Below are 18,781 nucleotides of genomic sequence, written 5' to 3'. Positions count from 1 at the left end.
TCAGGCAAATTAAGAAAGATCACGGCTTTAGTCAACATGTAGGCCTATTTTAGTATGTAGATTGTGTAAAATTTTTAAATGTTGTGTTTTTATTTTTTTGTTAAAAATAAAACAAAATAATCTGTAATACCATACATTAGCCACTAGATGTTTGTATATCCCTTTACATAAATATTCAGGCCTGTGTGTATATTTTGCAAATATTGTACACTGGACCAAATTCTTAATAAATAAAAGGTTTTTTTTTATTATTTTTTTTATAATATTTCTTCTTGCTTGACTTTATTTATATACATGACCTTGAAGTAATCCAAAAGTAATCAGTTACATTACTTTCATATTATAGTACTTGGATTACGTTACTGAATACTTTTTTTATGAAGTAATTTGTAACTGTAACGGAATACATTTTTAAAGTAACCCTCCCAAGCCTGATCATATGTCATGCATATTGTGTTATGTAAATATATTTGCACAGTGAAGTAGCCACTGCTTAAAGTTTATTGACACATTAAAGTGATAAAATACATATCCAATTGAAATCGGATCAGATTTAGTAATTGTGAACGGCAAAAAAAAAAAAAACTTGCATGAAATGCAAATTTTACAAATCAGTTTCGAGCTACATTCATATGTGTTTTGAAATCCTATTCAAATTGCATTTCTGGAAATCTGTTTCAGTCTGACTGCTCTGATCAGATTTTGCGTGGTTTATGTGACTCATGCCACATAAAACATAAACGTCATAGGTAACATGTTGAAAGTTGCTGCATAAACAATGTCGTGTTGCTGCAAAGTGCCAGATTAGCAGAAAATATCAATACAAAGGAGACATGTTTTGAAACTGGCAGATACACCAGCATGGAATAAAGCCACGCAATACAGCCTTCAACGTTTCTGCTGTTGTTTTTGGCTTATATCTACCAATGCAACGTCATTGAAATCAATGCAAATATTACGCAAAATGAAAGAGCGGCATGGGACACACAAATTGGATCTGAACAGTTGCGATAAACAATGTGGGCAGTCAATAATTTTAGATCAGATTCCAATCAGATACACAAATAATCAGATTTGGACAGACAGTGTAGCCCGTAGCCTTACTTTCACCTAGCACCGGACCACGACTGACTGTGAATGATAACATAATTAGCATTAATACCATGAATGATCACCACATCAGAGCGAATATGTCATTATACGTCGTATTGGCAATAAGAAGTAGGCCTACATACTAGCGGTGTGACGAGACACTTATCTCACGAGACGAGACGAGACATGAGATTGGGTTCATGAGAATGAGAACGAGATGAGACAAGATTTTATAGAAATCCTCAATGACAAAGTTCATGACTGGAAAAATAGTCTGCAGGTGCATTTTGAAATGTTTTAACTAATAATCTTCTAATGAATGTCATTTCAGTTCTACTTTATGAGTATGAATTATCATATGTATTGAAAGACAACAATATACAAGCACTGTAAAAGGTTTTGCCACAAACTGTTTGGCTTTTCTCCTGTATGATTTCACATGATTCTCTTCAGACCTTACTCTACATGAATTATGAGCTTCCAGAACTTCTGATTGAGGCTGTGTGTGACCTCCTAATTTAACTCCTTTCCACAAATTGAACATAGAAATAAAAACTGTACAAATAAATGGTTTTCCATTATCCTGCTGAAATACACAAGGCCTTCCCTGAAATAGACGTCGTCTGGAGGGGAGCATTTGTTGCTCTAAAACCTTTATATAACTTTCAGCATTCATAGAGCCTTCCATAACATGCAAGCTGCCCTTACCATATGCACTTATGCACCCCCATACCATCAGAGATGCTGGCTTTTGAACTGAACGCTGATAACACGCTGGAAGGTCTCCCTCCTCTTTAGCCAGGAGGACACGGCGTCCGTGATTTCCAACAAGATTGTCAAATTTGGACTTGTCTGACCATAGAACACTATTCTATTTTGAAATAGTCCATTTTAAATGAGTCTTGACCCACAGGACACGACGGACCATGTTCACATATGGCTTCCTTTTTGCATGATAGAGCTTTAGTTGGCATCTGCAGATGGCACGGCGGATTGTGTTTACCGACAGTGGTTTCTGGAAGTATTCCTGGGCCCATTTAGTAATGTCATTGACACAATCATGCCAACGAGTGATGCAGTGTCGTCTGAGGGCCCGAAAACCACAGGCATCCAATAAAGGTCTTCGGCCTTGTCCCTTACACACAGAGATTTCTCCAGCTTCTCTGAATCTTCTGATGATGTTATGCACTGTAGATGATGAGATTTGCAAAGCCTTTGCAATTTGACGTTGAGGAACATTGTTTTTAAAGTATTCCACAATCTTTTTATGCAGTCTTTCACAGACTGAAGAGCCTCTGCCCATCTTTACCTCTGAGAGACTCATGTTACAGACCTGATATCAATAAACTTATTTAGTTGCTAGATGTTCTCCAAGCTGAAAAAAAAAAAATTCAGCCATTTGTTGCCCCCGTGCCAACTTGTTTGAAACCTGTAGCAGGCATCAAATTTGATTAAAAAAGTGTAAAATTTCTCCGTTTAAACATTTGCTATGTTATCTATGTTCTATTGTGAATAAAATATTGGCTTAGGTGATTTGAAAGTCTTTTAGTATTCATTTTATTCAAATTTAAAAAACGTTGGGTTGTAGTCACTGTCACGTGACCTACAAGTATCAGCTTCACTGCCATCCATAAATCCTCTCCCGTGGCCTCATGTGATAGTAAAGTACCCAGCGAATGCACACTTCAGAATCTCACAGGAAGTAGTAGGTCATCCGGGGACTTTTCGCCTACTGTTTTTTAAAATGCACTCGGACACACTACTCTGTTGGCATGCTGTTTTTTTTACTTTTAGGGAAGTATTCGATTTTGGATGCAGCAATGGTCTTATTATTGGGAGATACGAAGGTCTGTGGTGCATTGAAGGTTTTCTGTTTTCGGTTAAAATGGTGTTGTGTAAGCGGCCCCTAAGTTAATAACTAATGATCTTTGCAACGGAAGTGAATCAATCAAAAACTAACTTTAGCTGGACAATAACTTTATTCTAGAGCTGCTGTAAAGCCAAACCAATATCTGTAACTTTAATTTCCTGTTATCACAGTAAAGCTACTTTGAAACAATCTATATTGTTAAAAGCACTATATAAATGAAGGTGACTTGAATTGACTTGACTCTGCCAATGGAGAAAGCGTAACAGCTAACTTAGATCATGTCTAAGCATTATAGTCAGGTAATATAAGATATCTCGGCATAAACATCTCTTCCAGATTGTCAGATTTATTGAAGTTAAATCACACTCAACTACTGAAGACCATAGAAGACGATCTTGCTCGGTGGAAATCTTTACCCATCTCACTCATGGGTAGAGTTGCCACCATAAAAATGACGATCTTGCCTAAAATCAATTACTTGTTCTCTATGGTTCCTACGAAACCTCCCTATACGTGGTTTAGATTACTAGAATCACACATATCCCAATTTCTCTGGAAGAATAAACCCTCTCGAATCAGCCTGAAAACTCTACAGAAAACTAAAGACAGGGGTGGACTAGACTTACCTAATTTCCATCATTACTTCTTAGCAAATAAGTTACAGTATATTTCTAAATGGCTCAAACCTAGTGCATTAGATGAAACATGGATGGATATAGAGCAAGCACTATGCGACAACCTGGAAATTTCTAACCTGCCGTATTTTAGCTCAAATATTAAGTCTCATAAGTGCTTTAAGAGCATTAACATCAGCACTTGTTTGACAGCCTGGTGGGAATTTCTTAAAAAAACAGACTCTTCAATGATCCCATGTAGGCTCACCCCTATATGGAATAATCCTGATATCATACTAAACAAAAATATGATTAATTTTATCCAATGGAAAAACAAAGGAATTAAACACTTAGAGCATTTAATCCATAACAGTAACTTTTTACCTTTTCAAACACTCACCTCACAGTACGGGATAAATAATAACAGATATCTAGAATATCAACAACTCAAATCAGTAATAAGTAAAAAATTCCCCCTTAAGCAAACAAACCTGGAACTCCCACCAAGTTTTACAGAATTCAGGAGTCTTGGTACTCCAAAGCTACTATCGAAAATATATAGATTCATTTCCAAAATAGATGATACAATTTCATTACCAATTGTAAAATGGGAGTCAGATCTATCACTGAATCCCACCAATCAGTTCTGGTCAGAAATCATACTAAATAACTTTAATATGACTGACAGCTTAAATCTACAACTTATACAATACAAAATCCTCCATAGAACTTATTACACAGGACAAAGGATGTTCAAGATGGGTTTTAATCAATCAAATATTTGCACGCAGTGCACAAGTAACACAGCAGACGATTACATACATGCCTTGTGGCTCTGTACACCAGTCCAAAGATTCTGGACTAAGGTTTGCGAGGACTTATCAATATGGCTTAAGTGTAATATACCTGCTTGACCAAAATTATGTATATTAGGTGACCTAAATGATATTAATATGGAGATCGACAAAGCACACATGGTCCTCACCACACTATCTGTCGCAAAGAAAACTATCCTTTTGAATTGGAAAACTAAAAATAATCTTAGCATTAACCAGTATAGAAATCTCCTGTCGGATCATATCAGTCTGGAGTCCATGTTTGCCTTCAACAAACTTCAATCAGCTGACTTCAATTCTCTCTGGGCCCCGCTGATTAGTTACGTCACTTAGTGGGAGGGAAGGGATATGTGTTCTGCCCTACTGGGGGCTATGGGGGTCTGCGGTATGATCAGCGCAAGCCCGTGACCAGTCTGTGCCTCTGCCCAGCAGTCTGCAGTTAGCACAAGTCCGTGACCAGTCTGTGCCCCTGCCCAGCAGTCTACAGTTAGCACAAGCCCGTTACCAGTCTGTGGACCAGCCCAGTGGCCTGCAGTCAGCACAAACCAGCTCTCAGTCTGTGTCCTAGATCAGCGGCCTGCAGTCAGCACAATCCCGTTACCAGTCTGTGTCCCAGATCAGCGGCATGCAGTCAACCCAATCTAGTTACCAGTCTGTGTCCCAGCCCAGCAGTCTGCAGTCAGCACAAGCCCGTTACCAGTTTGTGGACCAGTCCAGTGGCCTGCAGTCAGCACAAACTAGCTCTCAGTCTGTGTCCTAGATCAGCGGCCTGCAGTCAGCACAATCCCGTTACCAGTCTGTGTCCCAGCTCAGCGGCCTGCAGTCAGCCCAATCCCGTTACCAGTCTGTGTCCCAGCTCAGCGGCCTGCAGTCAGCCTAATCTCGTTACCAGTCTGTGTCCCAGCCCAGCAGTCTGCAGTCAGCACAAGCCCGTTACCAGTCTGTGTCCCAGCTCAGCGGCCTGCAGTCAGCACAAACCAGCTCTCAGTCTGTGTCCCAGCTCAGCAGCCTGCAGTCAGCACAATCCCGTTACCAGTCTGTGTCCCAGCTCAGCGGCATGCAGTCAGCCCAATCTCGTTACCAGTCTGTGTCCCAGCCCAGCAGTCTGCAGTCAGCACAAGCCCGTTACCAGTTTGTGGACCAGTCCAGTGGCCTGCAGTCAGCACAAACCAGCTCTCAGTCTGTGTCCCAGATCAGCGGCCTGCAGTCAGCACAATCCCGTTACCAGTCTGTGTCCCAGCTCAGCGGCCTGCAGTCAGCCCAATCCCGTTACCAGTCTGTGTCCCAGCCCAGCAGTCTGCAGTCAGCACAAGTCCGTTACCAGTCTGTGGACCAGCCCAGTGGCCTGCAGTCAGCACAAACTAGCTCTCAGTCTGTGTCCCAGATCAGCAGTTAGCACTGTCCCAGCAGTGTCCCAGATCAGCAGTTAGCACAATCCCGTTACCAGTCTGTGTCCCAGCTCAGCGGCCTGCAGTCAGCCCAATCCCGTTACCAGTCTGTGTCCCAGCTCAGCGGCCTGCAGTCAGCCCAATCTCGTTACCAGTCTGTGTCCCAGCCCAGCAGTCTGCAGTCAGCACAAGCCCGTTACCAGTCTGTGTCCCAGCTCAGCGGCCTGCAGTCAGCACAAACCAGCTCTCAGTCTGTGTCCCAGCTCAGCGGCCTGCAGTCAGCACAATCCCGTTACCAGTCTGTGTCCCAGCTCAGCGGCATGCAGTCAGCCTAATCTCGTTACCAGTCTTTGTCCCAGCCCAGCAGTCTGCAGTCAGCACAAGCCCGTTACCAGTTTGTGGACCAGTCCAGTGGCCTGCAGTCAGCACAAACCAGCTCTCAGTCTGTGTCCTAGATCAGCAGCCTGCAGTCAGCACAATCCCGTTACCAGTCTGTTTCCCAGCTCAGCGGCCTGCAGTCAGCCTAATCCCGTTACCAGTCTGTGTCCCAGCCCAGCAGTCTGCAGTCAGCACAAGCCCGTTACCAGTCTGTGGACCAGCCCAGTGATCTGCAGTCAGCACAAACCAGCTCTCAGTCTGTGTTCCAGATCAGCGGCCTGCAGTCAGCAAAATCCCGTTACCAGTCTGTGTTCCGACTCAACAGTCTGCAGTCAGCACAAGCCCTTTACCAGTCTGTAGACCAGCTCACTGGCCTGCAGTCAGCGCAAACCAGTTCTCAGTCTGTGTCCCAGATCAGTGTCTTGCAGTCAGCACAATCCCGTTACCAGTCTGTGGACCAGTCTGGCATCCAACAACCCGCCCAAGCCAGCTCACAGTCTGTGGATCAGTCTGGCATTCAACAACCCACCCAAGCCAGCTCACAGTCTGTGGACCAGTCTGGCATCCAACAACCCACCCAAGCCAGTTCACAGTCTGTGGACAAGTCTGGCATCCAACAACCAGCCTAAGCCAGCTCACAGTCTGGCATCCAACAACCCACCCAAGCCAGCTCACAGTTTGTGGACAAGTCTGGCATCCAACAACCAGCCCAAGCCAGCTCACAGTCTGGCATCCAACAACCCACCCAAGCCAGCTCACAGTCTGTGGACCAGTCTGGCATCCAACAACCAGCCCAAGCCAGCTCACAGTCTGTGGACCAGTCTGGCATCCAACAACCAGCCCAAGCCAGCTCACAGTCTGTGGACCAGTCTGGCATCCAACAAACAGCCCAAGTCAGCTCACAATCTGTGGACCAGTCTGGCATCCAACAACCAGCCAAAGCCAGCTCACAGTCTGTGGACCAGTCTGGCATCCAACAACCAGCCCAAGCCAGCTCACAATCTGTGGACCAGTCTGGCATCCAACAACCAGCCCAAGTCAGCTTACAATCTGTGGACCAGTCTGGCATCCAACAACCAGCCCAAGCCAGCTCACAATCTGTGGACCAGTCTGGCATCCAACAACCAGCCCAAGTCAGCTCACAGTCTGTGGACCAGTCTGGCATCCAACAACCAGCCCAAGCCAGCTCACAATCTGTGAACCAGTCTGGCATCCAACAACCAGCCCAAGTCAGCTCACAGTCTGTGGACCAGTCTGGCATCCAACAACCAGCCCAAGCCAGTTCACAGTCTGTGGACCAGCCCAGTCGTCTGCTGCCAGCACAAGCCCGTTACCAGTCTGTGTCCTGGCTAAGCAGTCTGCAATTAGCATAAGCCTGCTACCAGTCTGTGGACCAGCCCACTGGCCTGCAGTCAGCGCAAACCAGCTCTCAGTCTGTGTCCCAGCCCAGCAGTCTGCAGTCAGCACAAGCCCGTTACCAGTCTGTGGACCAGTCTGGTATCCAACAACCAGCTCAAGCCAGCTCACAGTCTGTGGATCAATCTGGCATCCAACAACCCGCCCAAGCCAGCTCACAGTCTGTGGACCATCCCAGTGGCCTGCATTTAGCACAAGCCTGTTACCAGTCTGTGGACCAGCCCACTGGCCTGCAGTTAGCGCAAACTAGCTCTCAGTCTGTGTCCCAGATCAGCAGCCTGCAGTCAGCACAATTCCGTTACCAGTCTGTGTCCCAGCCCAGTAGTCTGCAGGCAGCACAAGCCTGTTACCAGTCTGTGTCCCTGCCCAGCAGTCTGCAGTCAGCACAAGCCCGTTACCAGTCTGTGGACTAGCCCAGCATTCTGCACTCAGCACAATCCCGTTACCAGCCTGTGTCCCGGCCCATCAGTCTGCAGTCAACATAAGCCCGTTATCAGTCTGTGGACCAGTTCAGTGGCCTGTAGTCAGCACAAGCCCGTTACCAGTCTGTGGACCAGCCCAGCAGTCTGCAGTCAGCACAAGCCCGTTACCAGTCTGTGTCCCAGCCCAGCAGTCTGCAGTCAGCACAATCCAGTTACCAGTCTGTGTCCCAGCCTAGTAGTCTGCAGTCAGCACAAGCCCGTTACCAGTCTGTGGACTAGCCCAGCATTCTGCAGTCAGCACAATCCCGTTACCAGCCTGTGTCCCGGCCCATCAGTCTGCAGTCAACACAAGCCCGTTATCAGTCTGTGGACCAGTTCAGTGGCTTGTAGTCAGCACAAGCCCGTTACCAGTCTGTGGACCAGCCCGGCAGTCTGCAGTCAGCACAATCCAGTTACCAGTCTATGTTCCGGCCCAGCAGTCTGCAGGCAGCATAAGCCCGTTACCAGTCTGTGGACCAGCCCAGCAGTCTGCAGTCAGCACAATCCAGTTACCAGTCTGTGTTCCGGCCCAGCAGTCTGCAGGCAGCATAAGTCCGTTACCAGTCTGTGGACCAGATCAGTGGCCTGCAGTCAGCACAAGCCCGTTACCAGTCTTGGTCCCGAACCTTTGGAGCAACCCACTAAAATACCACTTCAAAACTCAGACTCATTCTGTTCGCTGGATTCACTCTGCATCAGGACCACTGAAGGACAATGTAAAAGAAGAACAATGAGTTCAGCATCGAGGGAAAAGAAGAAAAAGAAGTGTTATGTGTTTCACTCTGTATGTGGTGCTTTAATCCCCCATGCCCTTATAAGGATCCAGGATCTTACTAAAACATGGTGAAAGGTTATGGTAGGACAACAGTTAAATGCACTGACTATAAATGTAATTCGAATGTAACATATTGTGTATGTACTTAAAAAATATATTGCCTGTACAAAAAATAAAAAAATAAAATAAAAGTTGTGGAGGTGGGCAAAAAAGTATAAAAAAAAAAAAGTATTAGATCTAGAAATTACTTAGATCATGTGTGTGTGTAGAAAGTGTTCCCCTTTGGCACATGGACTCTCCCAGTCACCCCTGCCATTTAGTGAGAAATGGACTATTCCAAAACTTTCCACCAGAGTTTGCGAAGTGACGGAGAAGGAAGTTGACGGATGATAACGGGAAAAGGAGATCGGCTGAATATTGTATATAGTTTGTAGAGTGGAATATAGTGTATTAGCCCAAATCGGACAAGTTTTATAGACTGTGCGTGTGCGTGCATCACACTGTAAGTAATCACATAATTACTGAACAGTCTCAACGAACTCAACTGTATCCGTGTTTACATTTAATGTTGTTTACTTAATTATATTCGGCTGCTGTGACATTACTGCCATTCCATGTAAATTTATGTCACTCCTTGTCAGTATTAGTTATATTTATTCCTTATAAACACCAATGCACGTTATATCTCAAGTCACGCGCATGCGCTCATAGTTGTTTACATCTCGGTTTGACTGCACATGCAGCAGTAGCCATGCTCGCATGCACAGCTCGTGCACAGCTCGCGCACAGCATTAGCGCACACACATCCATTCCCACTTATTCAAGTATTTCATCATAGAGATTGTATTGTGTTATATTCTACCTTTATTCGTCAGTAATTTACCAAATAAGCTTTATTCATATTGTTCTTGTGTTTTATGTTTATATCCATATTCATATCTGTATTTTGTATTCACAGAACCACACAGCTATGCACCTTTAATAAAACAACGATTTGGAATATAACCTGAGTGAGACATAATTGTTCTGACCGGACAACCTGTAGCCTTCAGCCAAACCTGAACTAGCAATCTGAGTGAATACTCACAAGATTTTTCATGGTCCTTCGAGCCGGATTGGTGAATTGCTACAGAGATGTCTCAACCCGAGAGAGAAGCGCCTGTCATGCGTCCACGGAGACAGATCAACCCACCTACTCATTTAGTGGACTACGAGCTTGGTGAGCCATTGCCACATCGACAGCCACTCCCAGACTTCAGCCATAGCAGAGTCCAGTCACCAAGTATGGTAGGACGGACTCAATCGACTTCTCCTATCAGTCAAGAGTTAGATTATGATAAGTGGACACTGAGAGATGAATGGCAAAGTGAAAGAGCTGATGGGCGAGAAGAGGAAGTAGAGCTTACAGCCATGCTGCAGGTGATGAAACGCGAGAACGCTGACTTGCGGCAACAAACCAGCCAGCTTCCAGAGATTATTTCAGCATTACAGGAGATGCGACATCAGAATGCCATGTTACATCAGGAACTTCAAAGTCTTAAGGCAGAAAGGGGAGCCCCCTCCAGGCCAGTGACTTTACCAGTGCTATCTCCAGGTCCCTTTTCTCCAGTGGTGAGCCCTGAGACTCCACAACGGTTCCGTCCTACTCCAGCCACACGGACAAACCCACCAACTCCACCTACGACCATGAGAAAACTGTGCCCAGCTACAATGGATGAGTATCCTGGATTAGCTGAGGATTTCAGAAACATAGACATTTCCTCCTCAATACATGATAGAGTACCACCACAAGTGCGTTACAGTGACCCACCTCAACCCAGGTACTCTTGTTCCTCCCAACACATTCCAGCTCATCAGTCAGGGTTTGAGACCCCAGCATATGAGCGTATGCCACCTCTGCATCCAGGCTACAGACAAGCGTATTATCAGCCTTCATCAATGCAGGAGAAAATGTACAGAGGCCCTTCTCCAACCATTCCCTTCCTAACATCCCCTGACCCTAGAGAGTTTTCTAGACTGAGAATAGCATTGGAGAACATTTTGCCTGAGGATGCAACAGAGCAATTCAAGTATCAGATCCTCACTGACCATCTTAAGTTGGAAGAAGCCCTACTCATGGCAGACTCATACAGTAACTCAAGCTTTCCTTTCACAAACACCATGAGAGCCCTCAATAAAATGTATGGCCAGCCCCATCAGCTAGCCTTACAACGCATTGCAGAACTGATGGATGGACCAAACATTCGCAGTGGAGATGTGAAAACATTTCGCATGTTCGGACTCCAAGTGCGTTCCTTGGTCAGTATGTTGGAACAGCTGGGTCAGAAAGGCAACGTTGAGTTGGAGTGTAGATCACATGTGTCCAGGCTGATGAGCAATCTGCCACATGATCTTAGGTCCAGTTTCAAGAGGTACACACATCCTCTTCATGTCACTATCCACACATTATTGGACTTCGCGGACTGGCTTGAGTACGAGCTACAAGTTCAGGATGACCTCACTGACTATACCAGTCAGTCTAGAGTTTCGACAGTGCCGAGGAGGGAGCTGAGGAGAGACTCTAGGCAGCCCCGCAAACCCACTACCATCCTCCTTGGTACAGAGAAACCAAAGGCCAGCTCAGCATCACCAGTTTATCCACCCAAACCAACTGCTGTTAAGAGAGAAGGGGTGAATGTTTACTGTCCATACTGCGACAACAACAGACATTTCCTGAATGGCTGCGAGAACTTTAAGTTACTCAACAAAGAGCAGAAGGTGAATTGGATTAAAGGCCAAAATAGATGCTGGCGCTGCGGGCGTGGTCATCATGCTGCCAATTGCACACTGAAAGCCCTCTGTCCATCTTGTAACAGAAAGCACTTGCTGGCCTTACAAGATGTAAATGACCAGAGCAGAGCCATAGAAGAATCGGCTCCAGCCAGTGCAGTATTGTATGTGGATCGTCCAACCTGTGACAATAAAATTCTGCTGATGGTGGCTAAAGTTCTGCTCCGAAATGGCAACAAATCCATGGAGGCATATGCAATTCTCGATGATGGGTCAGAGCGGACCATCATCTTACATGAAGCTGTGCAGAAGTTGAATCTGAAGGGACAGCCAGAGGACTTGGTTCTCCGTACAGTCAGGCAAGATACACAGACCATTCACGGAGCGGCTGTGACCTTCACTGTGTCTTCAGTGGCTAACCCTCGTAAGGCTTTCAGGATACGGAGTGCATTTACAGCCAGCAGCCTGGGTTTAGCAGAGCACACGCATCCCGTCAAGGTACTCCAGAAGAAGTACAAGCACCTTGCAGGCCTGCCACTACAGCACCTTCACAAAGTGAAACCAGTAGTTCTTATCGGTTCTGACTGCCCTCATCTCATCACACCCATAGAACCAGTCAGACTGGGTCCACCTGGTGGCCCTGCTGCTGTGAGAACACGCCTAGGATGGACACTACAGGGCCCAGCACAAGAACTAGCCAGCAGTCTTTCCCCACAGCAATGTCTTTTCACCAGCTTACAGCCCAGTAACGACCTTTATGCGAATGTGGAGAAACTGTGGAAAATGGACATTCTTCCATATCGAAATGAAAAGGTACTGACAAGGTCTAGACAAGACAAAGAGTCCATCCAACTTCTCCAGGACAAAACCGTGAGAGTGGATGTTAACAGAATCCAGCGCTATGCAACCCCTCTTCTACGTGCCAAAGGTATGCCATGTCTATATGCACCCAAAGAAGCTGTCCTGCCACAATTAAGGGGAATAGAGAATCATCTGAACAAGAATCCCGAACAAGCAGCGGCCTACCAAGAGGAGATAGTCAGGTTACAACAAGCTGGCTACATCACGAAACTCACTCCTAAGCAGGTGGACTGTGCCAACGAGAGCTGGTACATTCCACATCATTTGGTGGAGCATAATGGGAAGAAAAGGGTTGTCTTCAACTGTTCGTTTACTTACCAAGGCTACAACCTGAACGAGTACTTACTCCCTGGTCCAACACTCAGTCCTTCTCTTCTGTCAGTTCTTCTGCGATTCCGAGAACATTCCATTGCCATTAGTAGTGACATTCGTGGGATGTTCCACCAAGTACGCCTTTTGCCGGAGGACAAACCACTACTGAGATTCATTTGGAGAAATCTTCAGAGAGACAAGGCACCAGACGTGTATGAATGGCAAGTACTTCCATTCGGAACAACGTGCAGTCCTTGCTGTGCAACATACGCGTTACAGAAGCACGTTCTGGATCACAGTGAGTCTGAAGACACACAGTTCTCAGTAGAGAAATCATTTTATGTTGACCACTGCCTTCAGAGCTTCACCTCAAGTGAGAGAGCGAAAGGTCTTGTAGACAGACTCCGCAGCCTCTTAAGTTCCGGAGGCTTTGACCTGAGACAGTGGGCGAGCAATGATCCATCAGTCATCAGCCATCTGCCAGCTGATGCTCGATCTCAAAGCAGCATCCAGTGGCTTAGCGAAGGTCATCAAGATGCACAAGAGTCAACTCTTGGGTTACACTGGAATTGCTCATCAGACACTCTCTCCTATAAGCAGCGGCAGACAGACCACCCACTTCCAACTATGCGGAGCATTTACCATATCCTCGCTAGACAGTATGACCCCATAGGTTATATTGTGCCATTCACAACACGGGCCAAGGTGATCGTACAGCAGTTATGGGACAAGAAAAGAGAATGGGATGATCCCCGTCTGCCTGAGAACCTGTTGAATTTGTGGAAAGCATGGGAGAGTGAGCTGGATGGTTTACGGCACATTGTTTTGCCGAGGTCTTACTGCAGTAAAGAACTGGATCAGCCTACCAGCATGAGGCAGATCCACATTTTCTGCGACGCTTCAGAGCGAGCCTACGGTTCTGTGGCCTACTTACGAACTGAAAATCCTGAAGGTAGAGTGGAAGTTGCCTTTGTAACAGGTAGATCTCGGGTAGCCCCGAAAAAGCAGCAGACCATTCCACGGCTGGAGTTATGTGCAGCACTCACAGGTGCACAACTCGCAAAAGTTCTGAAGGCAGAGCTAACTTTGCCCATCCATAGTGTTATTCTGTGGTCTGACTCCACAACTGTCCTTACCTGGCTGCTGTCACAATCATGTTGTTTTAAAGTTTTCGTAGGCACTAGAGTGGCAGAAATCCAAGAACTCACAGAGTCTGGTAACTGGAGATACGTGCCATCAAAGGAGAACCCCGCAGATGACATCACAAAGGGAAAACTGCTCTGTGACATAGGCCAGGAAAGCAGATGGAATAAGGGGCCAAAATTCCTCAGACAGACAATTGACCATTGGCCAGAGATGCCACCACTTAAGACCATTGATCAGGACAGTGAACTGAGAAAGCCGATTTTCATTGGTCTGTCAATCTCCACTCCACCTCCTCCCGATCCACAGAAATACCATACGCTTTCAGAGCTACTGAAGGCTTACATCCAGTATGTCAACGGGGCGGCCACTGATATCCCAACAGCAGATGACCACAAAGAGGCAGAACTTGCAGTACTTCGTCAGAGCCAAACTGACTCATTTCCAGATGAACTGTTCTTCCTAAGAGCAGGTAAATCCTTACCAAAAAATAGTCGCTTGCTGTGCTTAGCTCCAGAATTTGATGAGAACACCCAACTCATACGCGTTGGCGGTCGTCTCCGTCAAATCGGCCAGCTAGAGGAAGATACGATACACCCTATTGTCCTCGACTCCTCTCATCCGTCTACCAAACTGGTAATCAAGGACTATGATGATCGACTACATCACCCAGGACCAGATAGGGTGTTTGCTGAACTTCGCAGGAAATACTGGGTGATACGGGGACGGGCTGCAGTCAGAAACCACCAACGACAATGTGCAGAGTGTCAGAGATGGCGGGGACAACCACATCCACCAAGAATGGCGGACCTCCCACCTGCCAGATTGAGGATCCATCAACCTGTCTTCTACTCAACAGGTGTGGATTGCTTTGGACCTTACACTATAAAGGTGGGACGCAGGAATGAAAAAAGATGGGGAATCATCTTCAAATGCATGACTTCTCGTTCAGTCCACATTGACATACTCACCAGCATCAACACAGATTCCTTCTTGATGGCTTTACGACGATTCATCTCCAGACGTGGTAAACCCTTTGAGCTTCTGTCAGACCAAGGCACCAACTTTAAAGGAGGAGAAAGGGAACTGAAAGAGTCATTCATCGCCCTTCATCCTGAGCTTCAAGCCCAACTCGCCAGCCAACAAATAAGATTCATATTTAATCCACCCAGTTCACCCCATTTCGGTGGATGTTGGGAGAGAGAAATCCGTTCCTTAAAGGCTGCACTTCACGTCACCATTGGCAGCCAAACAGTTACAGAAGAAGTGCTGAGAACTGTCTTCATAGAAATAGAAGGAATTCTCAACTCCAAACCCATTGGCTACACCTCTTCGGACGTTGCGGATCCAGATCCAGTAACTCCTAACATCTTGTTGATGGGGCGGCGAGATGCCTCATTACCGCAGGTGGTATACCAAGACTCTGAACTCCTGAGCCGAAAGAGATGGAGACATAGCCAGCTCTTGGCTGATCACTTTTGGAAGCACTTTATTCGACACTACCTACCCAACCTTCAGATCAGACAAAAATGGAAGACTGAAGAAGCTGACCTGCAGGTCGGGGACATAGTCATGATTGTGGACCAACAACTGCCCCGCGCTCTTTGGCCTGTAGGGAGAATTGTTCAGGTCTTTCCTGGGTTGGACAAGAGAGTCAGATCTGCAGAAATACAAGTTAACGGCAAAACCTACACCCGACCTGTAGCCAAGATCATTTGTCTGCCCTCTCTTCCTGACTAGCTTCAAATTTAATGTAGCAAAGACACTTAAAGTTGGCAAATCCACACTGTGAATTTGGGGGCGGCTGTAGAAAGTGTTCCCCTTTGGCACATGGACTCTCCCAGTCACCCCTGCCATTTAGTGAGAAATGGACTATTCCAAAACTTTCCACCAGAGTTCGCGAAGTGACGGAGAAGGAAGTTGACGGATGATAACGGGAAAAGGAGATCGGCTGAATATTGTATAGTATAGTTTGTAGAGTGGAATATAGTGTATTAGCCCAAATCGGAGAAGTTTTATAGACTGTGCGTGTGCGTGCATCACACTGTAAGTAATCACATAATTACTGAACAGTCTCAACGAACTCAACTGTATCCGTGTTTACATTTAATGTTGTTTACTTAATTATATTCGGCTGCTGTGACATTACTGCCATTCCATGTAAATTTATGTCACTCCTTGTCAGTATTAGTTATATTTATTCCTTATAAACACCAATGCACGTTATATCTCAAGTCGCGCGCATGCGCTCATAGTTGTTTACATCTCGGTTTGACCGCAAATGCAGCAGTAGCCATGCTCGCATGCACAGCTCGTGCACAGCTCGCGCACAGCATTAGCGCACACACATCCATTCCCACTTATTCAAGTATTTCATCATAGAGATTGTGTTGTGTTATATTCTACCTTTATTCGTCAGTAATTTACCAAATAAGCTTTATTCATATTGTTCTTGTGTCTTATGATTATATCCATATTCATATCTGTATTTTGTATTCACAGAACCACACATCTATGCACCTTTAATAAAACAACGATTTGGAATATAACCTGAGTGAGACATAATTGTTCTGACCGGACAACCTGTAGCCTTCAGCCAAACCTGAACTAGCAATCTGAGTGAATACTCACAAGATTTTTCAGTGTGCCTTCATAACCAATCACATTACAGCCTTGACTTCATTGAATCTTGTTCAGAGTTGTGCGACAGTCAATCACTCTTTTCAGATACCACAGAAATGAATGAGAAATGCCGTAAACAATGTAAACTGAAAACAACAACTTTCCTTTTTGACTTCAAGGTTTCTTAGTTTTGACAGGTGATTCGCCAGATGTCAAAGATGGATGCCATTTAGACCTTTTTAGATTAAAAGCAGCCATCTAGATTCTAGATGACGAGTTTAAATTCTAGCAACTGCCTCCTCAGCACATGCTATATAGTACCCAGGTCTTATTTCTGTTTACGGACGTGATGTAACAACGCAAAAACAAATGACCTCAAACTAACATTTCCCACAAAACCGGAACGACAGCACAAATGATAAATAATTGTTTTAAGCTTAATGTTGCAAATCGGGCTACGATAGGGAGACTGCTTTTAACACTGATGTCTTATATACTTGCTCAATAAAGGATTTTTGTTTTGTTTTTTTACCTAAAAAAAGTTACATACTGCAGCTTTAAATATAACATTTTGAATATAGAAATATGCAATGATTTAAAAAAAAATGAAATAATACTTTAATTATGAAACTAATACAGCTAATAGGTGGCAGCAAGTCACTGCCTTTGTCAATAGCCCCTTTTAGAAATACAGTGTGTACAATTTTCCAATATGCAAAGTTGTAACATAACCAGTAAATTACTGTTATCTGCTATGACTGAACAATGCATAAGATTACAAGTATGAGCATGTGCAAGGTTAATATCACACATTTGCATTTGGGGAAAACAGCACTCCTGCTTGTGTGATATTGCATACACCATATCTTGAATTTTGGGGGCATTTTTGCTCCAAGTCCCATTATTTTCTGGCCCTGCTTTATTTAAATTTAATTTGACAGGCTGCTAAGAAACAACAGCAGCTCATGTTAACCTGTTTCATCTTGTAAACCTAAATACACAAAAAAACACAATGTTCAATCTCTGAAGTGTATCCACCACACATGGAAAGTGGCAGCATTTGCAAAATGTAATGGATGTGAAGTAGAGATGCATTTTAGGAGTTTTATTCCGATTGTATTAGACAACTCTATTTTGATCAGGTCACTCACACTTGTGAAATGGTTGCAATGTAGAGCCCTGATTAAAGTACCTATCATAGATAAAAACATTTCATGCATGATCATGCATATCAAATGAAGTAGAGTTCACCTAGTCTCTGTTGAGTGTGCTCTATGTAGCACACAGAAAGGTCTGGAGGATGCTCCAATGCTTACCCTCACTGTCAAACGTCCGCTGGGTTGGGAGGCCTTTCTTCTGCTCCACATTCTGCAAAAAGCACAAGTGATTGATTAGTTGTGCTTGACAATTGAGATTTTGACATTATTTATCCTTTTGATCTTTCATAATTTTTTTTTAAAAATCTAACCTTTCATTTAAATAAAACAAGTGAAAGTAGGGGGGAAATCACATTATTAAACAAACGTTTTTCTCGAATACATGTTGACCACAATAATTGGCACCCCTAGAATACTACACTCACATAACTAGCCAATATTCAAACATTGCTCTTTACTTAAAAAGAAAATGTTTGCAAATGCAATTACGTGGACAAGCCAATAAACATGCAATGGGCATGAGATGCAGAATGAATCTGAATTCACATGGGAGCATGTGGCCACCTGCTCTGACTCTTTCCCATCATTCTGTCTTCATAAAAGGAATGAACTGATGGTTGTATTGGGCTGTTAGGTCCACTATCACAGTATGCTGTCATTGTTGTTCACAATGCCCAAACATTCTGAAGGATGAAATTAAGTAATGGAAGTTTACTGTCACAATCAATCTTTGACCTCTTTGATAAATATTATGACCTTTGCCGTTATATAGTGCTGCCTGACAAGGTTAATTTGAGGGCAGTGGTCACGGTCCGAAATATACACAAATACAAATACACACACAGTACATCAATATTAAAAATGGTAAATGGCCAATATTAAAATTATTAGATTAGATTAGATTAGATTCAACTTTATTGTCATTACACAAGTACAGGTACAAGGCAACGAAATGCAGTTTAGGTAGAAATGCAGCATATACACTATTTAGTCTAAATTAATTAAAAAAAGAAACACTAAAATCAATTTTTTAAATGTAATATGTTACCATATAACACTTGATGTTTTATTAACAAAGTTCGGGAGG

At 44.5% G+C, this 18,781-nt stretch overlaps 1 protein-coding gene across 1 annotated transcript in view; it reads right to left on the bottom strand.

Annotated features, from left to right (window-relative positions):
• The window catches only part of LOC311290901 (rho guanine nucleotide exchange factor 26-like), a 164,275-nt gene that overhangs the window by 142,950 nt on the left and 2,544 nt on the right, over positions 1-18,781 (bottom strand). The window contains exon 3 of the mRNA XM_084409646.1: positions 17,854-17,905. Coding sequence (XP_084265772.1) covers positions 17,854-17,905 — 52 coding nt within the window. The remainder of the gene's footprint in view (positions 1-17,853; positions 17,906-18,781) is intronic.

Source organism: Rutilus rutilus (assembly GCF_951802725.1).
Source record: "Rutilus rutilus genome assembly, chromosome: 5".
In the NCBI taxonomy this organism is placed as follows: domain Eukaryota; kingdom Metazoa; phylum Chordata; class Actinopteri; order Cypriniformes; family Leuciscidae; genus Rutilus; species Rutilus rutilus.
The sequence above is the reverse complement of the archived record's forward strand: the minus strand, read 5'-3'. Positions and strand labels throughout refer to the sequence as shown.